Below are 22,138 nucleotides of genomic sequence, written 5' to 3'. Positions count from 1 at the left end.
AAGACCATCCTGGTGCGACAGCACAGTACCAGTACCACACAAGGAAAAGGCACAGGACGCACTCGCTGCTCATAAAAGCAGTGTTGCCAACATTCTAGACGAATGATGCGCCAAAGTAGCCAACTGATTCCGCCAGAATCCGCCAAAATCCGCTTAACGCTGAAAAGTGCATGAACACGTTGAGATTTATGTATATTTCATCCTGTTTATGGTGTTCAGGAGCATGCTTCGCATTCTCGTTAATTCTTCTTCGTCGTACCGAGGAGGTCGTACTCGAAGCAGCTCCTCGCATGCCGTCTCAAGCCCGTGTCTTGACCATGACCCGGCCCGACCATGTCCGGCTTCATTTTATTGCGCAAATTGTACTTTATCGAGTTCAGCTGGCTGAAGGTGCGATGAAGATCATCCTTGAAGTGCCTATAAAGCACGTTCGTCAAGATAGCTGAACATTTGGAGCGATACATATCTTTTATTCCTTTGTCTGGAATTTTTGCACTGTCCGTGAAAGACTTCTTGTAAAGTGCCCCGACATGATCGGCGGTCAACACTGAACTGTGTTCAGCAAGAAAGAGCTCTGTCCCGCCTTCAGCCTCGTGCGCTGGATCGACTTTCTCAGGGGCGATGCGAACTTGCTGTTGACGGGACGTGAAATGTCCCAATGCCTCTCTGTGCTTTGCACTGTCTCCATGTGCCTTCAGATCTGAGTACTTCGTACCCAGCACACACACACACCTGCACTACACCGAAGAACTAGAACCAGCACTGTACCGTTTCGTCAAATCTGCCGCCGTTTTGAACCGTTCCTTAGCACAGGGTCCCGAAGCCATTCCTTGCAAAGTTTTTGTTTGTAACTCACTTTTGGCATTTCAACAAACTAGAAGTGCACACGCCATATACGCTAGTGAAGAAGAGAAACGAAGCCACCTCGCATTGGGAACAGCTATCGGCAAACTTTGTGGGCTACTAAAAGAGGAAGCAAGATGTCCAGACAAACTTTAATTCGTGTTCTGGTGCAGAATCTCGGGTTATGTGTCATCATTTCCCCTAGTCAACAATGCTGTGCTGGGTGTAGGGCCTTCATTTCGCGCCCTAAGGACAGAGCAAAGTCGCTTCTGTCCGGCACAAGATTACGGCCCTAACATATACATAAGACATTAAATGTTGTGGTCTGACCGAGGTTCTGGTGGTGTGTTCTCCAAAACAGATCAAAAAGGTTCTAGCACAAAGGAAAGAGAGCGAATCGAAAGTGAGCAGCGCAGTGAGCAGCAAACAGCCGTGCAGATACAAAATTTCACAAAACAACTTTATTTTTGACCTTGGAGAGTGGGGAGTTTACCAAATTTTAGGTGACTGGTTTCGGTTCGGAAGTTAGCATACTGTAGGGAATAAATTGATTTTTCGGGCTTTTCAGCCAAAATGCGGCGAAAGTCTGAATCCGCTAGAATCCCCTAAATTCAGCCAGGACCCCGTCAGAAATTCCGCTAGCCGCTAAAGACATTTTTTTTCCGCTAGATGCAAGTCGAATCCGTCAGATCTGGCGGGAAATCCGCTAAATTGGCAACACTGCATAAAAGTCACAGTAGCAGAAAGCAAGCAATGACGGCGCTATTGTGGCGCCACCTGTTAGCCATTGAACCAACTGTGCGGTGAAAACGGTCAGCCAGGCTTTACACTTTCGGGAAGCACTGGGGTATCGCTCTACATCACACGTTTAGATTCGTGCTGCACCACTCTTTCTTCCCGTGGTGTCAGCGGTCCCAAAAAATCTAAGCCGTGTCGTTGATAGCCTTCAAATCCTCCGTTTGGGACACCACGCAGCCGGAGAACGCCTATCGTCTCCGAAACGCTAGCAGACGCTCCGGCCTGCGCGGTGTTACTCACCTCGATCATGTGATCCCAGGTCCAATGAGGAGCGTCCTTACCACCCACGTCACATAGTGACGCGCATGGCAGCGCTCATCACGTGCCTATCGTGAAGGCGAAGGAGGGCCTTTCGCGCACGGGAGGTTCCGGGGGCTATTGCAGGCGTCCCAATTTCACGACGGTTGTACTAATTGTGGGAGAACTGTTTTCGGGTGGCTAACATTCTATACCGACCAAAAACAGAAACAAAGTTCTGTGCCTCTAGACTGCTCCTTTAAGACCCCAGAACTAAGGGAGACCGAGCTTTGTTAATGAATGCACCAAGCAGGTGCTTTGTATCCTGGCCAGCAAGAGTTTCATGCCATATATAGTTTTGGTAGTAATTACTGTTATACTATTGATATGTGGTGTTTGGCTTGTTTGGCCTCATTAGCAATACACGGGATTGTATTCTTTGGGCAACCGCAGTAGCAATTGGACCCCAAGCATTGTGAAATAAAGAAGCTGTAGCACTTCGTCTGGACTTTTCTTTTCAAGTGCATTTCTCAAATGCTGCAGTGGTTGTGCATTTGTCGCTCGTGGAAATTTTTTGTGTCCACCGCAATTACCAGCAAGGGACTCCCCTGAATAGTGCATGCGTAACTCAACTCCTCTTTTATTGGACTGCGTACATGTGCATGGATTCACAGTTTCTGGCTGCTGGCATTTGTGAGAACTATAGCATCTCATCTGTCAACTAACACATGTGTTACTTGACAGATGAGCAACATCTTTTTGAAAGGGTGTAATATTACCAGGGGTGTTAAATTACACCATAAAGGGAGTGAGTTATAACACTTTTGGATTACACCCTTTAGTTTACACCCCAGTTACACCCGGATTACACCATAAAGGGTGTTTTAAATTTAAGAGTGTAGCCTGTGGAAAAGGGCGTTATATTACACCCTAAAGGGAGTGAGTATCGCAACTTCGGATTACACCCTTAATACACCCTAAAGGGTGTAAAAAAATTGAGAGTGCAGAGGACGAAAAATAATCATTGGGTGATTCCATCTCAACTCAGGCAGGGTGGTCCGGACACCATCACCGATTTCCGTTCAAAAAATATATGTTGTACCGCAACACGCATACACACAGGAGCAACAAATATTTTGGCTCTATGTGTTGTGGTCCGACCGAAAAAAATTCCCAAAGAAATTGACTCGGCGACGGAGCTTTCTGACGGAACGACTTTGACATTTTATTCCGCGCCATCGGAGGGTCCCAAACTATAGATTTTTTTTGTATGATATGGCAGGTACAATGACTTTCAGCATGCGCAAACAGCTTGGATCAGTTCTATTTTGATCTTTAATTAAAAATCGCCAAATTTGCAACATAATTCACATTTTGTTCATATTTGTCCTTACGCTGTACTCCAGCTATACGCGCCATCGAGATATATGAGGTACCGCTGTGTAGGTCGAAGCGTGCTCTTTAAATTGATGTCAAATTTACATGTCTGTCGCTTGCTCACGTTCGGCAAGGCGGTGTAGAGTACAGCTATGTTTTCAAAAATGGAGTTTTTTGGACTCTCCTTTCTCAAAAACCCCACCTCCGATTTCCTTCATATTTTTAGTTATATAGCCCAGGCTATGACCTACATGTGTTCGCAAAACGGAAGGTTCCCTCTCAGCATAGCCCGGGATAGCCCGCAACAAACGTGGAGTGCGGAGCACACCATGTACACCACGACCGGGAGAACTACGCCAGAGAGTTAACAGGATTATTGACGTCTGCTACTGCCGACGTCTCCGGCTTTGAACGGCAGAGCTCATGATGCAGATCTACCGCAAATCCCATCCTAGCAATATATTTTGAGTCTTCCTGACTCGTTTTTCCCACAGTCGAATCTCAATGCCGTGCACGTGAAGTTCAGCGACGCTCTGATTGGGTGGATTATGTTTATGTCATGAATTCCAAGGGCAGTATAGATTGCGTGTACTGTGCTGACTGTGCGGCGCTATGGTAGCCATCTCAAGCAAAAATAAAATCGAAAGAACTACGCTTTTGTTATCAGAAACAAGTTCGGAATGCCGGGCAGAATGATGCCTTGAACCGTGATGCCATCAAAATGTAATAATCGCGTGCAATAAAACAGAACTGTACACTTTTTAAGCATCTAGTCGTCAAGAACTTGTTTATTTATATAAACAAAATTCACAAAAACGGTAATACAGATCACGAAGCTTGTAAGGTATAACCTGGCTGGACGACGCCGTTAATGTTTCTTTTCAGAGGGTGCTCTTGTTGTTCCTTGGAAACTCTGGACATCTTGACAGTGACGCGTTCATCTCCTTCCACAATAACAAAAGCGTCGTTCTTTTGATTTTTTTTTTTTTTTTTGCTTAAGATGGATACCATAGCACCGCACGGTCAGCACAGTTACACGAGATCCATACTGTACATGGAGTTCATATCGAAAACACAAGCCGTCGACACAGAATGTCGCTGAACTTCACGTGAACGGCATTGAGATCCGACTGTGGGAAAAACGAGTCAGAAAGACTCAAAATATATTGCTAGGATGGGATTTGCGGTAGATCTGCATCATGAGCTCTGCCGTTCAAAGCCGGAGACGTCGGCAGTAGCAGACGTCAATAATCCTGCGGCCTGTTAACTCTCTGGCGTAGTTCTCCCGGTCGCGGTGTACATGGTGTGCTCCGCACTCCACGTTTGTTGCGGGCTATCCCGAGCTATGCTGAGAGGGAACCTTCCGTTTTGCGAACACATGTAGGTCATAGCCTGGGCTATATAACTAAAAATATGAAGGAAATCGGAGGTGGGGTTTTTGAGAAACGAGAGTCCAAAAAGCACCATTTTTGAAAACATAGTTCTACTCTACACCGCCTTGACGAAAGTGGGCAAGGCACAGACATGTAAATTTGACATCAATTTAAAGAGCACGCTTCGACCTACACAGCGGTACATCATATATCTCAATGGGGTATACAGCAGGAGTAAGGCGTAAAGACAAATACGAGGAAAATGTGAATTTTGTTGCAACTTTGGCGATTTATAATTAAAGATCGAAATAGAACTGATCCGAGCTGTTTGCGCATACTGAAAGTCGTTGTACCTGCCATATTGTACAAAAAAATCTATAGTGTGGGACCGTCCGACGGCGAGGAATAAAATGTCCAAGTCGTTCCGTCAGAAAGCTCCGTCGCCGAGTCAATTTCTTTGGGAATTTTTTTCGGGCGGACCACAACACATAGAGCCAAAATATTTGTTGCTCCTGTGTGTATGCGTGTTTCGGTCCAACATATATTTTTTCAAGGGAAATCGGTGATGGTGTCCGGACCTGGCTGAGTTGAGATGGAATCACCCCATTAACGAACGCAAGCTGTTGTGTAGAAAGTCACCAGTCTAGATTGTCTGTCGGGACTCAGCATTGCATTATTGCATTACGGCAGTGCGAATCCACCTATGAATTACTTTTGGTGGCATACCTGGTGACGTGCAAAAGGAGTTGCCTCAGGACAGGAGCCGCCGATATTTCGAACAGAGTCTGTTCTTCTTCTGTGACGTGCAGGTCGTCCACGGAGGGTATACACTCGAAACGCGTGCAGTGATTCACTTAAAGGAGCTGTCCTAATGCAGAGCCGAGCTGGGACACGAAATACATCCCGATGAGCTGAATGAGTCGCCCTGCGGCCGGGGTACGCTTCCAACATTCCACGTGCACTCGTGCTTCTGCATCAGAGCAGTGACCATCCCTGCTCGGAGAAACTATCCCCAGCGAATAACATTGTTACGTTCAGCATCTGGAGATCATTTCGCATATTACGGATTGACGAGAGACTTCGGGGTCTATTCGCGACGAACGCGGCCTGTAGGTGTCGCTCCGACATGCCATACAGGCTAACACATTGTACCGCGTATCCACTAAGCCTATAATGCAGTAGCATAGCGCCCGACCAAAATGCATGAAGTTATTTTTGTTCTCGACGTTCCTATCTCCAGAAAGAATAAATGAAAAGGAATATCTGCCGTGTAACTTAATAAATGAGTACAAGGTCCTTCAAAACTCTACTTAAGTTGAGATACTAAAGATTGACTTTTGAAAGTATTTGTAAGATACCAAGTTACACCCAAACGCATTTAAGGTAGAGTAACTTGAGGACAGTATTTAAGGTACGCACAAGCTTGCCTTATATGCGTCCGATCATTTATCTTTCCAGCACATCTGACGGCAGAGAACAGATACGACGACGTCGGTACTCGTATGCTGCCGGTTCTTTCGCAGCCAATTGGGTACAACGATGCGGACAAGATAATGAGGTGAATCAAACATGTTGACAATTTTCAACAACTTCGGTATGTGCACCTTTCGAATATGTGCATGCGCTTTGTGTGTGTGTGTGTTCAGGGTTTTTGGCGCAGGGGCTACTTAGGCCAAATAGGTGTGCTTTGTGAATTGGAATATGTGCACAGCACGTCGAACAGAAACCCACTTATTACAAATCACATGCCGCTGCAGAGGGTCTACCAGACTGTATAATGTAGGAAAACGAGGTATGCCACAGGAATGTTTTGTGTGTAATGTAGTTCTACGTGTTCTGCAATTATGATAGCTGAGGGAATGCAGTGTGCGTAGCTCTTTGGTTCATGTTCTGACTCGGGGGACATTTATGTTGGTACAAGCCGGTCCGCAGAACCGGCAAGTAATGAGCGCGCAGCCTTCATCACCAGAGGAACAGTAAAACAAATGTATACCACATTTCGCATTCTCGACAACGCTCTAGCCACAGCCTCGAGCCACAGAATCACAGAGCGACAGCAACAGAGTCAAGCTTCCGTAGTAGAGACGAGAGCCTGCTCTTGGATACCTAACTGGACCATATATTACAGTATACAGGGTGTCCACGCTAAGTGTGAACAGATTTTTTAAAAATATGTCAATCACTTTTTCCGAGATGAAATCAATTGCAATATAGCATATGCTGAAGGGCACTCCCTAGGGGGCCATTAACACACTCCTAAGGCAACGTCTTAATTAACTTTCAATAATTAACGTTTTAATTATAAAAGCTACGAAGTTGTCCCAATGAGAACATCTGATCTCTTCGGTCACCAGATACCAAAGCCGTTTTCAGAACAAAAATCCGTTCGGTAGATCGTCCGCAAAAAATTTGTGAAGGAACGCCATTTGTTTCTTTATTTCGTTTACTGCGCATCTTCAAAGAAGCGGCTTTCCTTTACCCCCAGTGTGAGAGAGTGAAAGAGCACAGTGCCGCCTCATGCGTCGAAGATTAGCTTTAACTTGCGGAAACAAAACAAAAACACAAATCTATCGGGTGACTCTATCGCGACTGCCCTTATCTTGGACTGCATTTTCTGTTTTCTTTTAATCTTTTTCCAGGACGCAAGAGGCGATAGTGTGCTCTTTCATCCTCTCGTATTGGGGGCGAAGGAAAGACGCGTCTCTAGAGATGCGCAATGAATAAAATAAAGAAAAAAAAAAGGCGTTCCTTCACGAATTTTTTGCGGACGATCTATCGAACGGATTTTTGTTCTGAAAACGGCTTTGGTATCTGGTGACCGAAGAGATCACATGATTGGAGCAACTTCGTAGCTTTTATAATTAAAAAGTTAATTATTGAAATTTAATTAAGACATTGCCTTAGGAGCCTGTCAATGCCCCCCTAGGGAGTGCCCTTCAGCATATGCTATATTGCAATTGATTTCATCTCGGAAAAAGTGATTGACATATTTTTAAAAAATCTGTTCACACTTAGCGTGGACACCCTGTATATTTGCTATTCAACATCATCATTCACACTCAAACGTTTTGTGTTGAACCTCTCCAAGTGGTGCTTTTGCGGAAGAAAATGACACATTGAATATCTTTCCTTCGGACTCGCTATCATTAACAAAACGCACGCCCTTCAACCGTAATGAACAAATCTGGGGCTTCAGTTGATACAGGTACATTAATTTGACCGCTGTACATCAGTGAGCTCTGTAACTGCGCAGATGTCTACGCTAGTGACCCGCACGTACATTTGATGCTGGACAGAGTCGTCGCGAAGCGAGTGTGCGCCCGGGGCAGGGTAAGCGTGAGCGCCTCCCCCCCCCCCTCCATCTCTCTTACTGCCCCCAGATGCTGTGTAAACAAAGTAAAGGAAATGTTCATTCGCACTGCTGAGATATGCGAGAGATGCGGGAATGAAGACAATTCAAATTCTCTTCACTCCCACATTATACTGTACAAACAACCTGCCAGGGCCTGTTCGTTTGGCGCCCTCTCTGGCGAGGGCGTCCGGGGCGGCTGCCCCCCCCCCCCTCGCACCGGCTCTGATGCTGGAATCTTGTTAAAAATCTTGTTGTTCGGTGCCATCTAAGGCATACATTCCCTGAGACGTATTGCACAGTCTAAACAAATCTTGGCCATGTAGAGTGATTAACAAGGAAAGGAAAAGTTAGAAAAGAAATTTTAGAGACCACAAAACAGTGCGACAGCTTACCGTTTCAGCGCTCCTACAGTGCACCCTCTTAACATGCCGTCTCATCTCTAATAGTGAGACAACAACTTTCGTCTCGTTGGCCACATTTTCTACTCATTTTTCCGCAGGCTTTTCCGGGGACGAAGCTGCCCGAACAACTGGAAGCCAATGCTTTCATCAGACTGTGTTATAGGCGACAGCGACAACGTACAGTGAGTGCGTTCCGTATAATCCAGACGCAGACAAAGCTTCTTTTCGTAGCTCATACAGCCGTGCCTCGTTATTATGGACACTTTCGTCCCCGACCAAAAACGTCCGTATTATCGAGTACCAAGCAAATAACAAACAAAATGATGAAGGTTTATTCAAAAAACTCCTGAGTTAGTGCCCGGTTGCAGGTATACTTGGTTGCACATCGATTCAAGCTTAGCAAAACGCGGCAACACGTAGGCAACACGTAGAGGATGCTACTCATCACAATTGTCCTCAAAGAATTGAAGAGCCGTTTGTAGTCCCGCTTGAGCCGTAGCAGATGTCACCGCTGGCTTGGCGCTGCTCAAGTCGTCGACGCCAGAGCCTGGCAAGTTGCGTTGACGACAGTACCGTCTCTGCTCTCGTAAGCTGCAGATGCAGCTGAGGTCTGCTTGCACGAGAGTCAATCGTTCGTGGACGTGTTGAACGGTCATGACATCACACGGGATTTTCTAGGTCCTTCATGTCCACAAATAACCCCCTTTCCTCTTAGTTCTTGTCGACGGCTGTGAAGGAGAGGGCATAACTCCCTTTGTACAACGTAACGTCCTACACTTTCAAAAGTTATCCTGCAGAATGTGGGGAGAGACTCGTCCTCCATACCGGTACCGTACACAATAACGAGACGGAAATACATGAACTACATATTTTGTACCTTGCTGAACAGTCCTTTGCTGGACAGTCTTGCTGGACAGTCCAAAAGCGAACTTCCATATTAACGAGACGAAAATGCATTGCAACTCGAATTATAGACGAATTTTGTGAGCACCAAACTTTTTCAAGTGCTTTCAGTTTGGTGCTCACAGAATTCGTCTATAATTCGAGTTGTCCATATTAATGGAGTTCATATTAACGAAGCGCGACGGTATACCGGGTGTTTCAGTTAAATCCCCGGGCTAAATAATTCGCGAACAGGTGCACCAATCGACGAACTTTCTTTTTTACAAGTATCTGCCCGATACCACCTACAAGCTGCGCACCGTGTGAATGAGTGGGAGGCGCTCATTATTTAAATAAAAATTCAAATGAGTTTCGTAAAAAAACATAACATCTAAAGCAGGACGCTATCGGCATTAAAATGGGTACTACCCCTTTTGGGACCTTTAGTGGACACCTTTTAGAGAAAAATATGCCACCGAAGCGGGTCATTTGTTGCAGTAATTAATTGGTTTCGGCTTACATATCTTGTCGGAGCTGGTCGCGGTGAAGCGCAAAAAGACGTAATTCATTGGTGTAAGGGCATAATTCATTGGTGGATAAGGGAATGGAAGAGCGTCCTTTTGCGCTGCACTGCGACCAGCCCCGACAAAAATATGTAAACCGAAACCAATTAATTACTGCAACAAATGACCCGCTTCGGTGGCAGATTTTCCTCTAAACGGTGTCCACTGAAGGTCCCAAAAGGGGTAGTACCCATTTTAATGCCGATAGCACCCTACTTTAGAAGTTTTTTTTTTTACGAAACTCATTTGAATTTTTATTTAAATAATGAGCGCCTTCTACTCATTCACACGGTGCGCAGCTTGTAGGTGGTATCGGACAGATACTGGTAAAAAAGAAAGTTCGTCGATTGGTGCACCTGTTCGCGAATTATTTAGCCCTGGCATTTAACTGAAACACCCGGTATAGTTTCGGTAGTTATAGTGCAACTTTGCCAGGAGCATACGTTGAAAGTCATAGCGAAGGTGGACAAGTGCCGCTAAGCACACTGCTGTTCCGCGTGTGTTCTATATTCAAAAAATCAAAGGTACAAAACAATCTTGAAAAACTTGTTGTGTGGCCGTACTGTGAGCACACGCAAATCCTCCACACCTGTCTACCTCATGCAAAAGTCATGGACCCTGATTCAGCGAAGACCAGGAGAACTCATACCTGTACAACTCACCGGATGCAGGCAGCACACCAGAGAGGTGTGGGTTCGGGTCCCGCCACCGGCACTCGCTGACTTTTCGTTAACTGCCCATGGTTCACCAACCCAAACCCAAACCAAATCCAACACAGCAGAAGAACCCAAACCAACACCGAACCCAGCTCTGAAACGCAACTGATGCCACACTCAACTCACACTGGGACGCGGGGTCGTGTAAGTCATGTCGAGGCAACTCGTGCCAGAAAGCACCTTTACCGCACAACACTTACGGTCCGTTTCTAAACCAACTCTAGTTGAGTCTAAAGTTCCCCTCGCCGTGTCGTTCCAAAATAGACTAGTTACTAGATGACTCGAGAGTTATCTCGGTCAGGTCACTTTCCGTGGTCTGTAGTGCTGGGTAGGGTGTGCTACGATACTTCGGCTACAGATCCTCTTTTTTGAGGGCAGGCGGTTTCTTTGTCGAACCGCGTAACTGGAGAGGGGAAAAACTAATGTTTAACCTGATGTTTGGGATGGGGGGCGGTCGCCAAAGTGCCCTCGATCCGACACTGGGTAGGGTCGAGCATTGACGTAATGCCGCTATCGTCTGCCCTTTCTCACAGTATTTTGAAACAACCATATGGACCGCGGATAAAACACTAATCCATTGTGATGTTGGACCCTACACATTCACCACAAATGTGATCGGAAGGACATAACTCTGTATTCCAGTGACTCCAAGGAACGGTTACTGCGCAATATGAGGACATATTAGCGAGTTGCAATATCCGCAATGCTGCAGCCTATCTGGCAGCGTGTTGTTAGTTGGTGCTTTTCGGCATTTATCCATCTATACGTTGCGTGTATTCCAAATCTTTGCAGTGCATTAATGTCATGTGTGAATTTCCTTCAGTGTAAGTAGGATCGGTAAGACTTTTCTTTGGACGATCTTTCTGGCGTGAGCCGACTCCCCAGCGACTCTCCTTCAGATTTACACGGCGTACTGCAAAACCCCACATTGGGAAAATTCTCTGGAGAGAAATGTGTAATAGATGTTTTTTTTTTTCCTTTTGTCCGGAGGAAGACATTGAAGGAATGCGCGAGGGGATTTAAGTTCTGCTTCACAGTACATTCCTTCATTGCAAATAAGCAATAGTCATCCAATGTCAACTGCTATAATATGTTCCCCAGATCAGCTGCTTCCTTTCCTTCATAGATTTACTTCATGTATAAATATCTTGCCCTGTGTGTGTGTGTGTGTTTACGTTGTTATGCCCACTTGAGCATAGCCGCCAGCACTACACTCATGTATTGCTGATGATGATGTGAATATTTCTTGCGCTTTCCATGCAAGTTGGATACACTACTTTAAACTGTCACATTATTTGGTTCATTTGACAGAGCTCAAATGACAATTACAAACAAGCTCTATCTTAAGAAGATACACAACGTCATCGGCTACATCACCGGAGCTGTCGAGCCTGGTAGGAATCTTTCGAACTTGACTGGAAGTGATCTGTCACCTAATAGTATTTCTACATGACCAGTTATAGTTTAAAGGGTGCCGCGCCCCATTTTTGTGAGCCCCCGCCTTTGCCTCTTTAGCAGCAGGGCGACACTACAAGAAACCTGCAGGCCATGTCCCGAATGACAGGGTGGAACGACGATCATGTTAATCCATCCTCCGGTTTTTCTCTTGTTCCCTTGCCTTATCCTCCCTTCCCCTCCCCACTGGAAGCGCCTTGCAGACAATATTCATCTTGCGACGACGCTCACGTCAGTTCATGTAGAGGTCCCGACAAAAGTTTACGAAACACGCGAGCGACGTGTATTTCTTTTGACGCGAAGCCCTATAGCGGTGGGCGGAAGTGGCCTCGTTTGCTCGTTCAGAGGGGTGGAGGAATGCGCCGGTAGCTGCACCCAAGAGCACTTCATCCAAGAGCACTTCGCGAGCGCATTCAAGCAGTACCGAGACTACCGCGGTCAGCGCACTCACCCACCCGTCAAACGAGTGAACGAGCCTGCTACTGCTCGCTGCTACTGTTAAAAATGAACTTTACCGCATAGCACGCTCCTAGCAAACCATCAACTCGAATGATATCGCTAGGTGCCCAGATTTGTTCAAAACGGTAGGCGTACGCCTTTTTTGTGACAATTATGAACAGCATAATTGTCACAAAAATGGCGTCCGCCTCCCGTTTTCGGCTAATCAGGGCAGATAACGATATCATTCGAGGTGATGGTTGGCTAGGAGCGTGCTATGCGGTGAAGTTCATTTCTAAGAGAAAGAGAAGAAAGAGAGAAGCTGAAGAAAGAGTACGACACTCGCGAACTCTTCTCCCCTTTTTCTGTTTCGGGACTTTTTCCCACATTTGTCGGGACCTGGGTCCCGATCTTGCACTTTCACATAATGATCGTTATACTTAAAGTTCTCGCGCTCCAGTGCTCGTGGTGAATCAGGAGCTGAAGTGATGCATTTAACGTCCGTTATGGGATAACGGTAAGTTGAAGATAAGGGCCCTGTGCCAGAAGGATATTGCGCAGAAAACAAAATGACACTGTTATAATGTAAAACATTGTTGTGAGAGGCATCGTAGTGCTTCTCGGTAGGAAAAGTAACACATAAAGAAACAGGTGACGTTCCTAACAATCTCACACTAGGGACCTTGCATTATATGTAGGGTTCCGCGTTTTCGTTTTTTTATTTTTGGGCGGATTCGGCGTACGTTTTTCGATGTTTATGATTTTCACGGAATTGGCGTCTTTCGATGTTTTTCCTGGCGTGTGCATGGTTTACCCGACAGTTATCGGCGAATAGAAATCCCAATGTAATTGCGCACGACGCTCATTCAACATGGCATTGTTGTCGGCGGTGGCGTTTTACTGCTAACGAAAAAGTAAAAGGACATTTTTCACAATCATCGTATTTCTGTATGGCTTTCTGATCTGGATCAACAACTTGCAGGGCATGTACAGCAATTTATCTCTGTCATGTCCTGGACTGTCCTTCTGTATTCGGTGTTTTTCGATTAAAACCGAATAGGGGAAATTTACCCGGCGTATGCTTTTCGGTGTTTTTCGACTAAAACCGAAAACGCGGGGCCCTAATTATATGATACGCGATTTATTTATTTTTTTATTTTTTCTCGCCGTTGATCTGAATGTAATTGACCTTGTGACAAGCGATACACAACATGTATGCAAAAGGAAACGACTCTTCATTCCCGTACAAAGGCAGTCAAATCATTCTGGAACACTGCTTCTCGTTGCAGACCGCTACGTGCTCGTTGGTGTTCCTTCTGACTCTTGGGCCACGGGAGCTGTTTCCCCAGGAACGGCAACAGTTCAGGCTCTGGAACTTTCCCGCATTTTCAGCATCCTGAGGACGAAAAAAAGCTGGCACCCACGACGAACGATCGTCTTTGCTGCTTGGGACGGGCAGCAATTTGGCTCCATCGGTGCTACCGAATTCGTCGAGGTAATCTAGCACACGTTCGGAGGGAGACTTTATGAATGGCGATGATATCCATGCCCGTTCTATTGTGCCTCCAATGCGGGGATAGCTACATAGGCCCGTGTGTTATCTAATGTGGGTGGAGGAAACTGCAGAATGATTGTAATTACTACATTGAAATGACAATGGATCAGTATGCGGCCATGACCTCATGCAATCTTGAACAGTACTACTATGGTAACTGATGACTCGTTTCCCGACAAGACCCGAAAAGTGATGAAACTGCAGGCCCGTAATCACTAATGTACCAGCGATCTTCCGATGCGACATACATTTATATACCCATGGAGCTTCGGCTATTTTTCATTTATATATGCACTTTCTGGCTTGCACTGCGGCCTCCTTGTGTCAAAAAATACAAAAATACCTACCTACGTACCTCATGTATCGCCGACACGCACGTGTGGCATGGTGGCATCGTGTGGCTTCCCTGCGTTTAGGGTTGTAAAAAAATCATGATTTCTTAAAAAAATAAAAATCTGAGTATTTTGATCTAAATCTAATTATTTTGATTTAAGTCGGATTTGTAAAAACTTCGGTTAGATTTTGCCCGGAATTCCCTTGCCACCCGAATCTTACGCACTCAACCTTAAAGTAGGACCATTTGGAAACACTTTCGGTTTTGTTTTACCACGATGCGGCAAATAAGGGCGGCAATATCGTGATCGAGCGAGCTACTTTTTGCCGCCACAACTTCAGGATCCGAAGCTTTGGAACTCCGCTGTTGTTTTTTCAGTATTCTCCTTGACCGTTAAGTCAATTTTCGGCAGGATGACTGGTCGGAAACCAGATTCAGTGTGGGCGTTTTTTTATGTATTGACCGTGACTCCTGGCAAGGTAGGCACGCGTGCAAAGTATAAGGGCTGTGGCAATGAAATGCATGGCCTTGTGGCCCGAACGAAGAATCATTGCACTCTGTGCTGTACGTCGGAGTCGGAACCTGACCTGAACGAACAGAGAGATGGAGCGGCTTCATTGACAGGTACGCAGAGTTTTGCTTGATCGGTTGGACAGCAGTTGATGACGTGCTACACCGTTTTAGGGTTCGAAGTTGCTGGAGCATCTACTGTGCCGTCGAAGAAACAGCGTGCAGATGTAGGCAATAAGGAAACAATCGACAGCTTCGTCGTTAGAACAAGCAAAACAGAAAAGAAAGTTTTACACCACCGAGAAAGTTGCAAGGTTCATTTACGCCAACAATTTGTCATTTCGCGTCATTGAAAGCCACAATTTTCTGAGCATGTCCGGATCTATTAGGCCGGGGTACACACCACCGTCAATAGCCGATATTGCTGGAAGGCTAATGGACAAGGTATGTGACTCCGAGGTCGAGAACTGTGCACACGATCGTCACGGAAAGGTAGTCAACATCAGCCTCGCTGGCTGGAGCAATGTTCACAATGACCCAATCGTATCGGCGTCTGTGACGACGGAAGACTGAGAAGTCTGCCTCCTGGAAACTCTTAACGCATCAGGACATGCTCATACTGCTGAATATCTAAAAGAAGTAGCCGGGATGGTAATAAAGATTGTTGAAGGTACATTCGGTTGCCAAGTGCGCAGCTTGCCAAAATTAGAAAGTTTCGTTCCAGAACACATTCTTCTTCACTGCCCACACTACCAACCTTCCGAAACCGTACTCAGGATCCCTTAACGAGCTGGACTCTCGCCCCCTCTCTCTCGCAAAACTGCTTGGTCCCTAGCCACGTCCAGCCCACCAACGCTCTGCTCCCAAAGCTCTCTTCACCATTCTGGATACCATAGGACTTCGATCCTTATTGTGAAGGGGCTCATTATTTCATTCCTCGCATCACCACCAGCAATGGGGTAGAGTATCGCCCCTGGCGATCAAACTCCCCATTCATCAACCACAATAACGTTGTTGTTGTTGTGAGAAAGCTACAGGAGAAATCCACCGAAGAATGTGCCCCGCTTCTTACATATGGATGCAGCGCACATCTGGTGCATCTGCTTTCGAAGGATTTGACACCTAATGATGTAAAGGATGACATTGTGGCCATTGTGAAGTATGTTCGTACACATCACTTTGCTGCAGCAGTGCTCAAGACCGAAGGAACTCCAAAGGTTGTCCTACTCCAAGACGTGCGCTGGAACCCCGTAGTTGACTGTTTCGAGCTCTACATAAAGAACTGGTCCACTCTTGTGCAGATTTGTAAAGGGCACCGTGACAAGATGGACGGAGCCCTGTGGCCGCCAACGTGCTCGACGTAGAGCTGAAGAGGCGAGCAGAAGGCAGTGTTAACGTGCTAAAGCCCATAGGAATAGCCCGAGAAAAACTACAGGGAACGAGCTGTTGCATAGCAGAAGCTGCTGAAATTTGGAAACAACGCCAGGGAACACTTGAGAACTTGCTAAAAAAAATCGGATCTGCAGGCAGTGCGTACGAGAGTTTCCCAGGAGTTGAGTGGACCACATTTCATGGCAAACATTCTGCATCCAAGGTACCAAAGAAAGGTTATCGGCCCTGCAGAAGATGATTGCGCGATGTCGTGGGCTTCTGCCCTGCGCTACTGCCGGTGATTTTCAACTTTAAAGCAAAGGGGGATCCATTTAAGAGCTACATGTTCTGTAACGAGGTCGTGACCGGCATCACACCACTGAACTGGTGCGGGTCCGTCGGATCGATTTTGCAGCCTGAGACGCTGCAACCCTTAATGTAGCTTCGTACCGCAGTCGCAGCTTCAGCGGTTTTCGCCCTTTGGACGTGTGCAGTCGAAGTTGCGCAGTCGAAGTTGCGCAATCGAAGAGGCATCTACAAGGCGGCAACGCTAGCCTTTCTTGCGCAGAACATGAACAAGAAGAAACAGTGACTGCTGAGATTGAGGACGCCTTTGTTTTAACGCATCGCCTGTATCGAGCCACGTCTTATCATCGTTATATATTTCGAACATTTCTTAACTAGGATGAGCGTGTCACCGTTCCGTGGCGAGTGTTGCCAATAAAATACCTGTTGCGCCACGTTTACCTACCGTGAACTCTTTCTCTTTTTTTTCCCCACTTTTTCGTAAAAAAAAAAATACGCCAGTGCCAAGCCACCTCATCAAGATGTCGCGCAAGATAGCTTCAAGATGTTGCTCAGTGACACTCACTTTCTATTTTTGTGAGTTCAAATGGAGCAGTTATGGGAGTGGTTTAAATCATGATTAATATTGACGATTTAAATCTCGATTTAAATCGCTGACTTAAATCCGTGCGATTTAAATCAATCAACCCTGCCTGCGCTGAGCCTATGAATCCCAACTAGAACGAAACGGCTCTCCGCAGCTGGACGGGCACGATCATGTGATGTACAGGGTGTTTCGATAACCATGTAAAAAAAATCGAGTATGCAGCTTATACATATGGGGTCAACGGTATTTAGTCCTGTTACATTTTTGCCACACGTTGTGGTGGTTAGCGCACATGTCACGCATTAATTGAGCTAATTTTGCTAATTGGACTCGAAAATTAGCCCATAATCCGATAGCCTATGGTCACAAATACACAATCCTCCCCAAAAATCTGGAAGTTTTTCAACAGGTTTCTACAAAAATTTGGCAGCAGAAAATCCGTTGCTCGCCGAGGCGCTCTCGCTGATATTTGCCGCTGCGGGGCAGTTGGGTTCGCCCAAGAGCCATCCCCTCCCCCTCAGTGAAACATGTGGATCGGTGGTGGTGATCCGATGATGATTCGGTGGTGGACCCCAGACAGAACACTTTCTCCTGTGGACGTCCGAAACTGATCCCAAGGTCCATATCCGGAAATCTATATCCGTCGGATATCACTGAGAGCCTCATACATGGACGTCCCAGGATCTGTATCCACAGGATATCCGGTCGCGGCTGTTTCAAGAATTGTCCGAGCTAGATCCCTGTCGGGATCTTAGACGGATCATTTATCGCGGGAGAGAGAGAAACGGGTGGCGATGTAGCACTGCGAAGTTTGACTTTCGATGTACCACCTGAATGTCTTTAACCAAAACCAGTAGGAAACACAGACGTTGTCTTGATAGCGAGTTAATACACCGAGCAATTTCTCACTTCGTTGTTGTATGTGTGCATAATCGAATTAAGCTTAGACAACACACCCATCATTTTGATTCACAGGGAAGGAGGTATCTGGAATATGGGGATTCTCGCGAGACAAGCAGTATATAGTATCTGTTCTCTCTTTGGAAGGAAATGGCACTGCCTTTCGAAGTAAGCTGCTGGGACTGGGTGGTCCAGTCGGAGCTTTTATATACCTTTTTTTTTTCTAAAATGCTGCGTTCGTTCTCCGTCATGGCATGTAGAGAACCAAAGAGGAGCAATAGAAATTAAAAGGTGCGGAGGCGGGGATTAAAACAAAATGGCAGGCAGAAAAATGCTGATTTCTATGAAAACTGAGGATAAATGTCTTTCTCCTCTACGGATGTTTGTATATCCACACAAAGCAACGGGTGCATGTACATCAGTAGGTCCGTGCAATGTCCAGACATCTCCATGTAACATCCTGTGAGGACAAACGAGGGATATATGTGGGAAGTCCGAACCGTGGCCACTCGGAGGTGTGGGGGACGTCCGTCGGAAAAATGTCTGTCTCCCAGGGAGATCCGAATTTCCGTGAAAGGATATCCACAGGAACACCCCGGGAGGTTTTGTTATGTTTGGGACGCGGTCAACGAAGAGTCAGCCCATGATCGATGAAGACAGCAGTTTATTTACAGTATCTACATGGCGTCTCGTAGAGACCAGACTTCAGAGTGAAATCCAGAATAAATAACACAAAGAAAACTTCAGCTTTTAAAGGGTTCTCGCCGGGCTGGCGTCACGTGCTGCCCACGGTGTGACATCATATTTTCTGACCAATCAATACAAAATTAATCAGGACAAACTCCCTTCTCAAGTTTTCGTTGAATTACATCGTCAGGAACTGACGTGTAATGAGCCATCCAATCAGGGGTTACACAGCTTCCGCAAATCAAATGCAAACACAGAATTCCACGTACTGAGAGCGAGAGTGTTATAGTTCCCAGGAAACGCGAGCAGGATTAACAAATACAAAGGTGGCCGTGCAGCGGCTGCGCCCTTCTTTCATTGGGAAGTGGGTCGCTCGTTTCCTGTTTTGGTAGACCAGTCCCTAATCTGCGTCCTCCGTAGCCATTCAGTAAAAGTGACTTGCCCTATTGAAGCTCATACATCAATGGTCCTGCGGTTGTTCTCATTGTCACAGCTCTTCGGGGAATTTGGCCTCGCCTTGCGTTAAGTGGCGTATTACTGTAACAGGTGTAACAAGTGGCCTATTACTGTAACAGGAAGCGAAAACCCATGCGAACCGGCCGTCCACTGTAGTGGCACCACATACACGGGGTATGATGATCATATCGCTCCGTTTTCTGGCGCGTGATGTTTCGGTTTCGCGTGTGACTGCGTCGTCGTCTGCCTGCCAGCTTGTTCTGTCTGTTCGGTGTCAACCTATACCCTCACCTGCTTTCAAGCCTGTCACTATAGATATAAACTGGGAAATTTCTATGATCTTCGTTTATTTTGAGGTACAAAGTCAAACATCACGCGGAGCCAGCAAGCGCAGCGATATGATAAACACAACCCCAGGTATGTGGCGCCGCCGCCGCATAATGCGCTGAACGGCCGTTCCGCCTCAACTGGGCAGGCATTGAAGTATATAGGAGGCTATGGCTGAGCGGAGGCTGGCGTTGGTACCCGCCGATGCTCCTGCCATTACATGGTGCCACTTGCGTGTCGGACAGCGCGAAGCCGTTGTGTGGCTGGACGAATGGAAGCAGGGCTAGACAACAACAGTACCCCCTAATTCCTCTGAGACCTACGCATAAGTGCAGTATGCCAACAGCACTCTGAAGGCTCTCTATTCTTCTTGGAGGCGTTGGCCCTGGCGAAAACATGAGCAAACATTATGCCGTTTGTTTGATCTTTTTACCACCTGGTAGCTACTTATTGATGAGTGGTCCCTTATGATGGCAGTTGCTACACTTGACAGGAGGAAAAACCGTCAAAAAAAAAAAAATCAATCCGTCAAACAGACGGAAAAGTTTGAGGTTGCCGGATTCGTGGATATCTTGAGCGAAATACTGTTATTGCTGAAAAACAATTTTGTGTTCGAAACATCGAGAAAATTATCAAATACGCATGTGCGCCATGTGCATACAATTATGTCGAAAATAAATAAAATATGTCATCTCAAGGTCAAGATCAATGTGATATAACATGTATTGCCTGTAAGCAGTGGTATACTTTATGCTGTATGCTGACTATGTGAGGGAACATAAATATTGCACCGTCTTTAGACAGATTCGGCAACGAGATGTTCATGGTGACGCTTATGGTATATACCGGAAATATAGCAGCATAGTATTTATGTTGCTTTTATTTGGTAGCCGTATATTGCGTTACGTTTTAAACGTTTTAGCCACGCTAGTATTGCGCTACTCTTTTTGTGGAGGAGCAGGTAGCGGTATTCCGTTACTTCGTTTTGGTTGCGGGTACAACACTGCCGGTCAGGACGTTCTTTTTTTTTTTCCTTTTCCGATACTGTTACCAGGTGCAATTCCGGTAATATGCAAATTGTTAATGGTTGCTAATGGTAATTTTGTTCCATTATCATTACCGTTACCGTTCCCTACCGTTTATCACTTTTCTCCTCGTTGTAAATTGTTCATTTATCTAATTGCTCATACCTGCAGTGCATACATGTGTGGAATGAAGCATAAACCAGTGTTGCATGCTTTCCAATGACTGATACGAAAATGTTGCTTTTTTGTATCACGATAAACACTGTCCCCACGATTAAATTTGTATATTTGTATGCCATGCTGCTGACACACAAAATATATTCGCATACGTTGCTTAAAGGTTAGCTCCGGGGATACCTTGACTTCTTGAAACTGTAACAATATTCTGGAAACCCACATCGAACTGTGTCCGAAACCACCCTTCATTTCCACAAAACAGTCCCATATTTTAAATAATCGTAAATTAACCATTCCAAAATAGACATGGGGGCCGCCATTTTTATGACGGCAGCTGTTCACGCGGTCTATACCACTGACGTAAGTGATATCAGTGTTCTTCAAGACTTCCTCCCTCTCTACGGAGCATACGGGAATGTAGACAGGCGATGGTGGCATCCGCCGGAAGCTCCCGTTTACGCAATGGTCCAGGGAAAATGGCGGGCTCTTAAACCACGTGATCTCCAGGAGCCACTCACAGCGTCCCCGAGCTGCTGCGCGGGAAAAAAAGCTGGGGCCCAGTGCGCATGCGCAGACCAACCTCCTTTCTCAACCTCCTCCCCCTTCTCTCGTCTGGTTTTTCGTCTCTCCTCTCGCCCCCCCTATCCCCCAGCCTCGTCCGTTTGTCTTCGGCGATTGCTGTACAGCAACGATCATGCTGTCCCAAAGGGGACAATCAAAAAGCGATGGTGTATGACAAATCAAGTTTATTTGTCCTCGGGAACTGCCTCGAAAAAGCTACAGTACATATCTTTTTTTTGTCTTGTAACAGGCTTCACTGGAGCTTTAGGTGCTTCGACATCGAAGGGCAGTTCAGAAGCCAATGCTGAGCTATGCGCGTCGTCGTTGCCGATGGCTGCGGGAGAACTAAAACAAAAAAAAATCTATTGATGATCCGTAACTCTGCACGAAAATCACTGCTATAATAGGCAATCGATCTTGATTTCGTATTTGAACACCAAAGCGCACTTGTCACGAATGTTCGTAGATCACAGTGAATGAACGGCTGCGACGTGCATGAGGAGCAACTAGCATAACCACACGTAATTTGATTAGCGGCATATCAGAAACGTACAAGTTACGGCAATGCACTGCACAATGAAACGCCGCTAACGTACCGAGTTACTCGTAAATGTTGTACGTAATACACTTAACGTGATAAACCTGCATTACTTCCTTTGGTCACAAAAAAGTAATCAAACTTGTCATACCGTTCACCTGCAGTACGTCGGAAAGAGTGCAGACTTCCTCTCTGACGATTTCTGCGTCCTTTGGAGGTGCAGGGTTCAAAACCCTCAAACTACCCCTAGCGTCTGCGTGCACAACGGTTGCAGTCCGAAGTCTGAGAGAACACGCGTGGCCGGACAGACGCGATGTCTCCTCCGTCGTTTTTCTTTCTCCTCCGTTCGACCGATCGTTTGGATACGCGC

General features: G+C 46.2%; 1 protein-coding gene across 1 annotated transcript in view; it reads left to right on the top strand.

Annotated features, from left to right (window-relative positions):
* Window positions 1-22,138, top strand: part of LOC135377495 (N-acetylated-alpha-linked acidic dipeptidase 2-like) — a 134,087-nt gene that overhangs the window by 77,932 nt on the left and 34,017 nt on the right. Inside the window, exons 12-15 of the mRNA XM_064609941.1 lie at window positions 6,087-6,186; window positions 8,480-8,563; window positions 11,854-11,936; window positions 13,725-13,930. Coding sequence (XP_064466011.1) covers window positions 6,087-6,186; window positions 8,480-8,563; window positions 11,854-11,936; window positions 13,725-13,930 — 473 coding nt within the window. The remainder of the gene's footprint in view (window positions 1-6,086; window positions 6,187-8,479; window positions 8,564-11,853; window positions 11,937-13,724; window positions 13,931-22,138) is intronic.

The sequence above is a fragment of the Ornithodoros turicata genome, chromosome 1 (genome assembly GCF_037126465.1).
Source record: "Ornithodoros turicata isolate Travis chromosome 1, ASM3712646v1, whole genome shotgun sequence".
Lineage (NCBI taxonomy): Eukaryota > Metazoa > Arthropoda > Arachnida > Ixodida > Argasidae > Ornithodoros > Ornithodoros turicata.
Note: the sequence above shows the minus strand (reverse complement) of the source record. Positions and strands in the feature narration are given on the sequence as shown.